At 36.4% G+C, this 11,585-nt stretch overlaps 1 protein-coding gene across 1 annotated transcript; it reads left to right on the top strand.

The window, feature by feature from the left end:
- Window positions 1-558: 558 nt before the first annotated feature.
- Window positions 559-1,476, top strand: LOC122293366 (chitinase 2-like). Its single transcript, XM_043101924.1, has one exon. The coding sequence runs from the start codon at window positions 559-561 to the stop codon at window positions 1,474-1,476; it is 918 nt and encodes a 305-aa protein (XP_042957858.1).
- Window positions 1,477-11,585: the final 10,109 nt, after the last annotated feature.

Genomic DNA, 11,585 nt, shown 5'->3' with positions numbered 1-11,585 from the left:
TATAAAAACATCATGTTCCCCTAACCTAGACGTTTGTCTTCATCTTGATTTTAGTTGTTTTTTTAAGTGGTTTTTTAAAAAGTTGTGCTATATACAATCACTTTGGTGTATTCAACTGATATAATTGGTCAAAAAAATTATTTTATATTAAAAAAAATGACACAGCCAATCACATTAGTAAAATATATAAAGAGTACGTATAAGTGACTGCACATAAAATTTTTGCATTAATAAACATTCGTTGAGATTTTCAATATGGCTATGTTTATTGATAGCAGCTCTGTTAAGAACCAAATTAAGAGCATTCAACCCACACTTCAAAAGCTATTATCCAAAAACATCATGTCCCCACTAGCCTATGACGTTTTCTCAATGGAAACAAGACTAGAACATCAATGCATAATACCAACGGAAACGGCACATGCAAAACCAAAACTTTTTCTCTATTTCCTCAATATGCCCTTAACTTGGTCAAAAATCAGTATATAATGGCATGCAAAGAGTATTCATTTCACTCAAATCCAAAGGCACAAATCTAGCTAGTACTCCTTAGTTGCAATGGAATTTCCCAAGCTCTTTTTAACCCTTCTTATCATTGAATCTCTCTTCATCCCCCAAATGCAAGTCCAAGCATCACCCACAAACTCAAACCTCTTCAGGGAATATATAGGAGCTGAGTTCAAAAATGTCAAATTTACAGATGTTCCTATAAACCCAAGTGTTGAATTCCACTTCCTTCTCTCTTTTACTATTGACTATGACACCTCAGCTTTCCCCTCTCCTACCAATGGAAAATTCAACATCTTCTGGGACTCTGAGAATCTTAGCCCCTCCCAAGTTTCATCGATCAAGAATGCCCATTCAAATGTCAAGGTTGGCTTGAGCTTAGGAGGAGATAGTGTAGCCAATGGCTTTGCTTTCTTCAGCCCCTCTTCAATAGATTCCTGGGTGTCTAATGCTGTTTCATCACTCACAAAGATCATAAAGCAATATCATTTGGATGGGATTGACATTGACTATGAACACTTCAAAGGTGATTCTAATACCTTTGCAGAGTGCATCGGGCAGCTTATATCAACTTTGAAGAGCAAGAAGGTAATCTCATTTGCTTCTATAGCTCCATTCGATGACAATCAAGTTCAGAAACATTACTTGGCACTCTGGAAGAACTATGGGAACCAAATAGACTATGTCAACTTCCAGTTTTATGCATATGATAAGGGAACCACTGTGTCTCAATTTATGGACTATTTCCACACCCAAAGCTCCAAATACAAGGGTGGTAAGGTGTTGGCAAGCTTTATTAGTGATGGAAATGGAGGGTTATCCCCACAAAATGGGTTCTTTACTGCCTGCAATATGCTCAGGAGCCAGCAGCAACTTCATGGTATCTTTATCTGGTCTGCAGATGACTCCAAGGCAAATGGTTTCTGCTTTGAGAAGCAATCACAGGCACTTTTGGCAGCTCCCCAGTAGTATTATCATTGAATTATTGTGTAAAATGAAGAACTATTGTGTGTGAATTAGATAAGTATTGCTTGTAGTACTACTATACCAGTACTCATGTCATGCTATTTGTCTGGTACATGCATATTTGCTGCCTATTATGCAAATGAGTGCTTTTTCATTTGAGTTTTATTCTCCTACAGTGTCAGCCTGGTTATATTTTTTTTCTTTTGAATTTATCATACGGTGTTTACAGTTTTATTATAACATATTTGCATATATATATATATATATGACATATTCATCTCATCTCTAAAATAATGTTCTCTTTCACAGCACATCGTATACGTCATTCGTTGTGATTATATGACCGCCATCCCTTTAATACTACATAGGGAAGACATATAAACCTGCAAGCAATGTTTTAAGTACTAATGTGCCAAAGTACTAGTACCGACGCCCCATCCAACTTTTAAAAAGATTAAGAAAGGTCCCCACGGGGCAATTGATCGATCAGCCACTAGAGAGAAATATTAGAATGTATCAAATTTAATGTCACTACAGTGCTTAAAACATGTGGAAAATCATTCGATATAGGGAAAAACATAAAGCGAATCTACCTCTTTGAAATGAGATCACCCTCCCTTATTTTTTTCGTTTCCTTTGGACTTTTCTTTTCCTTTTCCCCCTAGTTTTAATGTTTTTTCTCCTCTTTAGAACAATGGAGGCAAGATCTACGACTTTCAATCGATCATAAACCTACAGAAACTCTAGCCATTTCCTCTCCATCGCCCATCTCTTTGAATCAACGAGCCATTGCCAATGGAGCATGTGATTGGCAAGTGCAATCACATGCTCTTGTTGACCGGCTTGCTCATGATCTATCTATCCACCATCTCGCTCCACCCTACTAGCCCTATAATCAGTGCATGTGGACCACACAATGCTTACCCCAAGGACATGGGGAATGAAGGCCAAAAAAAAAAAAAAAGCTCTACACGAATTCTTTGAAACAGTGGCAATCCCACAATGGGAATATTACATAAAAAAATCAATCTTTTATATTGACTCTTTTCAACTTAGTCGAGGAACATAAGTTCGAATCAAATTTTTGGCTCTATTGCATGTTCTTTAATTTTCTTAATGGACTAGATTTGTTATAACGAGGTGTTTGTTGGCCTGGCCTATCACCTCCTTTTATATTCTTAACTTAATACAATCTAAGTCATTAAATAAAATGAATGATGAATATGGACACTAGGCATAGGTCTAATGTCACTACAACAAATATTGGTTTTTCTCACAAGGGAATTTGGCCAAAATAGGTGGGGATTATGTGAGAAAAAATATATTTCCACCAATTTTGTTCGTGAGATGTTGGTGGCATATAATTCATGAGCAATAAACTTTTCTCATGAAAAAGTTTATTCGTGGGAAAAGGCTACCTTTTGTCATTACTAGAAGTTATGGCAAAACCTGTTTTCATCCGTGGCAAATGGAAACAAAAACCTAGCCCTTTGTGGTGAGATTAACATCAATTGTCACCAGAGCCACAATCCGAAAAAGTGTATTAGCCACGTATGATTTTGTCACATGTTTAGTGGTATAAAGTTTTTGGCCACTCCCTAAATCGTGACTATTATTAGTATTGGAATGACATTGTTTAGTGATAAATATATTTTAGTCACGTCTATATTTGTCGAAAGAACTTATTATTTACTACTTGTACTATTGGAAATAAGTATTTCCCGTGACAAAAGGAATGACGAATGATTTAGTGTGGTGGCTTACTGTGTCATTTCCGTGAGAATAATTGGTTGAAAAAAGTGGGGAGTATGTGAGAACAAATCTTTTTCCACCAAATTTCTTGATGAGAGGCTCGTGGCATATAATTCATGAGCAATAATAATTTACCCATCATTTCTACACTCATTGGACAAATACTAGTTTAATTAAGGAGTAAATATTAAATCTGTCCACTACAATCTGAAATTATTCTCAAGACCTATGAACATACTATTACTAAATCCATAGTCCACTTAAACTCAAGCCAAAATATAAGGCTGCATACAATCATAACAAAACATATGTTTTCAAGCCACCAAGTTTGATGGAGGTAGGTAACAATGCAGAATCTATATGAAAGGAAGAGGAGATCTAAATCAATTCAAAACTCCATAGCCCACATAGGCAAAATAAATAAAGCATCATATTTCAGTGAAACAACCTTGAATTTTAGGATAAAATAAAAACATATAAATTAAAAGCACAAAGGAGATAGAAAGCGACTGACCCATAGCTAGTGGCAGAAGCAAAAAAAGAGGTATTAACTTCAGGACGTCTGAGAGGTCATTGCCCAATTTCTTGCTTCTATCTTGATATTTTCCTGTCAACATATAAACATGACAAAATATAAATAGCTCATGACTATTAAAAGTGCAAAATTCAGATAAAGGAAATCTAACAAGTTAAATAGTAATTTTGCGATAACTTCAATCCGTGGTAAAAGTCAATTTAACTCGTTACGATAATTATTTTTCTACTAAATGCGCATATTTTGTCCATATTTATTATCCAAGAAACAAGTTGGTGACAAAAACTACAGAAGTGGTAGAGAAAAAATTTTTTGCCATCAAACACTATCGACCAAGACAATTTCATGGGAAAATGTCTATATTTATTCTCTCCAAACGTTTTGATGACAAAAAGCCACTTTTTCCCACAACAGCTAACCGAAGAAAAAGAATTCGTGGCAAAAGCTACAAAATGTTGTAGCATGTTGATCTATAACCACCGTAAGTGAAAACAAAAATTCAAGATACCAATTGCTTCATCAAACCATATGAAAATAATCATTGTCATTTATATTAATTATCTACAATGAGTACAAGCTTTGATGAGAATTGTGTAATTGATTCGATATTGTACAGAGGCATCACTTTCTACAGCATTTGGACATTTGATATGAAAAGTATATACAAAAGAATGAAAGGAGGAAAAAGAAACTAATCTACCCATGTTGGACATTTGAATCATTTCTTTGAATGTACACTTGACGCAGGACAAAATCTAGATTAATTCTGACGGCTAATTTCAACAAATGATCAATGTAGAGAAGATAAGAGATTCATCCAAAATACAGAAAAAACTCTGAATAATATTGATTAATAGTAAAATTCAAAATTATTTAATGATGCCCATAAGCCGAACTTAAATAGCTGCAAAATTCAAAATTATGAAATTTTTTCCTAAAATAGAAAAAACTAAATTATTGTATAATAAATTAATGCATAAATAAACAAAAATCCTACCAAAATTTAGTCAAAATCTAAATCAGAATCACTTCCAAATTTGAAATTAAATATCTATTAACAAGTCAAGAATAAGCATAAATATATTATTTGAGGGAAAATAACTGATATTGCCCTTAGCCAAAGGAAGATATTAAGTTTTTCCTTCCATATTTATATAGATTCATCTTCTTAAGGTAGTACTTCAATGCAAGTACCGTAGAATCTGAACCTAGATACCTTATATCAATTTGGTTTGCATCATTCTCACCGGGTTGGAGAGAATTCATCATTGAATTCTAAAACTTCTTGCCCTGATCTTTTGAATCTCCAATTAAACCAGTCTTTTTTTTCCTTTGTTGTATCATCCCAATGATCATGAAAAAATTAAAATTAATTTGATCGGCTCGAAATAAAATAATATTAAGCATCTTATACTCCAAAATTAAGTTTCTTTCACACATCTCAAATCCCAAAATATATATATATATATATATATATATATATATATATATAAACTTTCCATAGAAGAGTTTGAAAAAAAAAATTCTCAACTCCAAAAAGATCAACATAGTTAATTATCTCAAAAGTTATTTAATGATCTTTAAACTTCAAAACTTCACTACCATTTTCTTTTTCCAAATTTTCTATGTTTTCAATAAGTATAATTGCTTTATCTACTAGATTATCTCCATCAGGATAGATATCGTAGATTGATATAAAGTTCCACCCTATGGAAGAATGTCTATCCTCAAACTCTATTTCCTCAAAGTAGTAAATCCACTCAACCTCATTCAATAAATCAACAAAACCTTCAGCTTGAAGAGTACTAGAAAATTTTGGCAAATCAACTCTAAAATTGATATCCCCACGACACTCCTCCCCACCACGGTGCTCCAAGAATATAGCACGATAGTGATACGGGTTCTCAAAACTAGAATTAGAATTAGAATTGTGATTTTGCATCTTACGATTACCGATATCCTGGGTCGTTAGATATCGGGTTAACTCTGCAAACTGTCGCTTCAAATTCTCAATCATCACATTCTGAATGCTACAATCATGGGGTGGGACTTCTTCGTTCGGAACCTACCCACGATGATCATGACCACTAGCCATGGAAACTGATGAGATATAACCCCAAGAAATATGCTTAAGCTCGTATGCCAACTTACACCAGACAAAATTTAAATTAATTGTATCAGTTAGTTTCAACAGATAATCAACGTAGAGAATACAAAAGATTTGTCCAAAAGATAGAGAAGACTCTGAATAATATTGATTAATAATAAAATTCAAAATTATTTTATGAAACCCACAAGCCGAACTTAAATAGTTCAAAATTTGAAATTATGAAGATTTTTTCAAAAATGAAAAAAAAAACTAAATTATTGTATGAGAAATTAATACATAAATAAACAAGAATCCTATCAAAATTTGGTCAAAATCGAAATCAGAATTATTTCAAAAAAAAAAAAAATTCCTAATAAGGCAAGAATGAACATAAATATATGATTTAAGGAAAAATAACTAATATTGCTCTTAGTCCTAAGAAGATATTAAGTTTTTCTTTCCATATTTGTACAAATTCATCTTCTTAAAGTAATACTTCAATGCAATCAACACAGAATCTGAACCTAAATACCCCATATCAATTTGGGTTTGCATCAATATGGATCTAATAATACAATACCCAATGTATTATTAGGTCCATATTGATGCAATGTGTCTAGATGAAGAAGACTAGCGCCTACTAAAATAAATGAGTAAATGATGAAGACTAAAAAATGGTTTCAGGGGACATTGTCTATGGAGAAACCACCCCAAAGCCAAATTAGAGGATAGTATGTTCCAACTCACATGCTTCCACTTATTAACCATCAAGACATAAACAAACAAGAATAATTATTAAAAACTTGGCTTAGAACCATAAAGATAAGCATTTGGATCATTTGAATAATTTCTGTAAAATAAACTGACCATCAAGTAGTGTATTAAAAAATATTTAGGGATATCAAACCCGAGAAAGATCGACCAATCGACATTATGATTTATGGTGTGAAGATGAGAAAAAAAAAATGTTATTATATATTTTTCCCAACTGCATTTATGTAACATAAATATAATGACAGGCATTGACTTCTTGTTGAGTATTTGTTCAAGTTACTAGGGCTGTAAAACTATCGGTCCAGACTAGAAAAACTAACCAAACCGAATGGTTTAGTCCAGAACGGACAGGACTGATAGTCTTATTGGTTGGTTTCGAAGTGTGGTTTTTTTGGACCGGACCAAGACCGATCAAATGTGTATATACATTTTATATATATATTATATATATTATTTTATATAGTATTTGTATAAATTAACTATGTAATTGTCATCCAAATGATCACCATTGACCATATATACAATGATATTTATTAACCATATATAAAATGCTAAAGAGATAACTTGATTTTAATTTTACTAAATTAATTAATTTTTTGTATTAATTTTTCTATAAAATAAAACAAAAAAAAAAGAGGAAAAAATGTTCATGGAGTGAGAGGACAAATAGCTAACAATCCAATTCAACAAAAATGATGAACTAAAACTTTCAATTCGTGACTCCCCCCCCCCCCCTCCCCCCGACCCTGACTAGACCGATTACACCCCTACCTATAACAAATGCAGTAATATTTGGAAAACATCCTCCTAGACTTCTAACAGATATGGTATCACATATGGACAGTACTTTCTTCATGAACCAATCCACCAAACGAGCTGAACAACATGGCATTGTAGATGTTAAATGGCATTGTTGTAATATGTATAACTCAAGGGTATAACTGCCAATTGTATATTTGGTATATATAGTGAAACAATAATGAATAAATATTAAGTTTTGAACAAATGGTTTTTCCTTCATATTAATATTCTCTCTATGCTTTACAACATGGTATTAGAGAGTCATCTCTCAATTGTTGTTATTCCATTTGATTTCACCTATTTTTTGCCCACATTAAAAAAATAAAATAATGTGGGCAAAATCAACTTGGTGATAGTTGTTTGATAGTAGTAATGTCGTCGGTTTTGAATTGGTAGGGGTTGGTTGTAGTCATTGGCCCTTTCTGTGGTAGTTAGTAGCACTGCAGTGCCACTAGGTGTGGTTAGAACTGATTTTTCCAACGCAACACTTGAGTTACATTGTTTTCAAAGTTTTCTAGAATTGTATCTAGTAGTGGCTGTCAAATTTGAGCTCACTGTCGTCTTTTGTACCTTTGAGTGACTTTCTTGTCGTCAAAGGCCACCAATAGGGCCACCTGTCACTGGCAATGTAGAAGTTGAGAGAGTGTTTGGTTGTGGAGCTTAGTTATTTGGCCTTGGGGTGAGGATCTCCTTAACCCAGAGTAAGTTTTATGCTTCTATCTTGAATAGCACCTGTTTGGTAACAAGAATAAGGTAATCCACATGCTCACTTATTATTGTTTAAGCAGTATATACCTCATTCGGATCTGATACTGATCCATTCATACAAGCCCAAAGCCGATTCCAATTTAGATTCCAATTTATACATATCGGTTCCGATTGATATTGACAGATTTGGAGCCAATACAGGCTGAAATTTAATTATTTTCATCAATATTTGTTGTTAATCAATCGGTACTAGCTGAAATCCGGTCATTTGGGCTTGTTTCTCATGTACTTTTTGCATATTTTACACAACTTCAACTCAGTTCATATTTTTCAGATTGGATTCTTCGATTTTCATCCATATTTCACATCTTGTATAGGTTTGCTATCTTTGGGTTGGATTGTGTGGTATTTTTCAGCCCTTATGTCTACTAAACTTGAGCCATTGTCTCTTACATCAAGTTTTAATGTACCTCTGACTTTGGTAAAATTTAATGGAAAGAACTATGTGTTTTGGTCAAAATCTGTTGAAGTGTTTTTTAAGGGTAATAGTCTTTGTAGCCACTTGGTTGATACAAAGCTAGATGCAACAAGTCTTACATTTGCTCAATGGGAACAAGAAGATGCTCTAATCTTGTCCTTGATGTTGTCTAGCATAAAGCTTAATATTTGTTCTAGTTTGAGGTATTTTGACACTACTCAAAGAGTGTGGGGGGCATCTCAAGCAAATATATTCAAGTGTTGAGAACATGACCCGCATTTATGAGTTGTGTAAGAAGTTCTTTGGATTGAAACAATGTACTTTGGATCTTGAAGAGTATTATTCTTGTGTGATAAGTATATGTGAAGAGTTTAAAACATATCAATCTGTTACTTCCGATGTTTCATGTATACAACAACAATGTGAAGACTTCGTTGTTGTTCAATTCCTTGTTGCCTTGAAGCCAGAATATGAGTCTATTCATTTCCAAATTTGGCTAGTCCACACTTCCTTTCCTCATTTCCAAATGTGTTCTCTTAGCTTCAACATGTTGAGTTATCTAGACACGGATTTCAATTGTCTTTTGATATGAGGGATTTTTTTTTTATTGCCTCTTATGGGATTCACAATGTTACTCCTGTTGGCATGGAGGTCGTGGTGGTAGAACTGACATGGGGGATATGACACCAAAGGTGGTCACACTCAAGATCGTGAATCTTATAAGTGCCCTCATTGTAGTCACACTAATTACTTGGTGGACTATTGTTGAGATTTACATGGTAGACCATATGTGATGACCCGCTTTTGAGTGTATTTTCGCTGAAATAATTGTTTTTATTTTAATTAATATATCAGTTATTTATTTTAATTTATTTGCGTTTTAAAATTGGTTTTTGGATTTAATTTAATTTATTTGAGGTTGTGTTTTATTTCTTTTAGTGTTTTGTGGTTTTAATCTTTTCGGCGGTTTGTTTCGTTTTCCCGGAGTGAGGATTGGACCTCATTTCTTTTCACGTCTTTTTCCTTTTTCTCTTTTTCCTTTTTTCTTTTTCCCTTCTTTTCTTTTTCCTTTCTTTTTCTTTTTTTTTTTTCTTTTTTTCTTTTCTCTCTTCTCTCTCCCCGCGTTTGGACCCCCCCGAGTTCTCTCTCTCCTCCCTCTCCCTCACGCCGGTGTCCCCTTCTTCAGCTCAGACCGCCGCCGTCCGGCCACCGTTCGGCCTCCCACCGGTCCCATTCTCTTCCCCCTCCTCCGGTGCACCACCTCACCCAAGCTCACCCCCAACCGGCCGGCCATTTGGCCGGAAAAAGCCCAACAAAGCCGCACGGTTTTGGCTCCGATCCGCCGCCGTCGCTCCACCTCCGGCCACCATTTCTTCACCACTTCATCACCGACTCCTTGCCGTCCTAACCCACCCATTTCCGGCCTCCAACGACCACCGGAACAGCTCCTACGAGCTTAGTTTCCGTTTTGGGTAATCCGGCCATTTCCGGCGATTCCGCCGCCACCCACGGCCGTTCATCACTTCCAATAGCTTCACAACCATCCCTAGACCATTCCCTATCAATCTCGTGTCCTAGTTTGTCCCCATTCAAAAGTGGGTTTTTCAAACCCACGGCCACAGTGAATTTTCACTGTGACGTTGCTTTTCCGGCGCCGTTTGCGACGCCGCTTGTTTTCTAAATTTGCCATATAGCGCTGTAAGTATTTTCCAAACCCTATTTTCAGATTTTAATATATATTTCTCATTCAATTATTTACTGTTGTTGGTTGTTGATTCCGGACTGAGTCCGAGGAGTTTCGGGGGTCGGATGGATGGAGGACGAAGTTGCCTGTTTATTTGATTTATGATTGTTGGTTTATTTTATTATGCATTGTTATGGCATTACATGGTGCATGCACGTGTGTTTGTAGATTTATGTGAAAAGCCTGTGTATTGGCGTAAGTGTATTGCGGGTGCGTGTGTGTCACGAGCCCAAGCCGGGATGGGTTATTATCTCGGTGGAGCTCCTCTGGTCACTCGGGAGCGGAATAAACTGAGTGATGTCCCCTGAGTTGTCGAGAGCGATGACGGGAGCGGGGCTAGGGGATGCTTGGCTACGAACGCGCCGGGCGCGGAACCGGGCATCGCCCTACTCACCGACTCCGTGGCCCTTCGCTGGTGAGGGCTAAAGGATGCTTGGCTACGCACGCGCGGGGCGCTGAACTGGGCATCGCTCGTTAGGTGTCACATGCGTGGTGGTACTCTACGGTGTGACACTGGAGCCAGGGTGTGCGGATGACCCCTAGGGGAGGTCATGGTGCATACGGTTAAAATTGGATAATGGTTTGAGAGGCCAAATGGGACTTTTGGCGTGGGCCGGATGGACTTCTGGCGAGATATTGAGCCGGATGGACTTCTGGCGAGATATTGGGCCAAATGGACTTTTGGCGTGCTTTTCGGAAAGGATATGTTTTTGGGCCAAATGGGTTTTGGCGTGTGTGGAAAACTGGTGTTTTACGGGCTTTGTGCATTGGGCATGTTTCATGCATCTTGTTTGGGTTTTATGTGTTTTTATCTGGTAGTGTTTGGGTTTTACTTACCTGCGGTACCATTCGTGGTTCCGTAGCTTTTGGTGCAGAGTTAGAGGACGAAGAGGAGGAGGCTGAGCCCGAGGATGCGGCTCCGCCGGGTTGCTGATGCTATCTTTTATATTTGTTAAAACTGTATTTGTGTTTTGTAATATTTTATCTATGTACGTTTTAAACAGCTTGTATTACGTTAAGAAAAATTCTGGTGCTTAGTTATGACTTCCGTTATCCGCTGCGTGTTTCTCTGTACACATCTGTTGCCTTGCACACACTCGGCACCCGTTTATGGGATGGTGACCCAGGTTGTCACCATCCGGACGTCTCAATTCCCCCGTGTTCGGGCGTGGGGATTTGGGGGCGTCACAGGTGGTATCAGAGCGGTTTGGCTCTGGGTAAAACCACATGT

This window comes from Carya illinoinensis, chromosome 14, assembly GCF_018687715.1.
Source record: "Carya illinoinensis cultivar Pawnee chromosome 14, C.illinoinensisPawnee_v1, whole genome shotgun sequence".
Lineage (NCBI taxonomy): Eukaryota > Viridiplantae > Streptophyta > Magnoliopsida > Fagales > Juglandaceae > Carya > Carya illinoinensis.
Note: the sequence above shows the minus strand (reverse complement) of the source record. Positions and strands in the feature narration are given on the sequence as shown.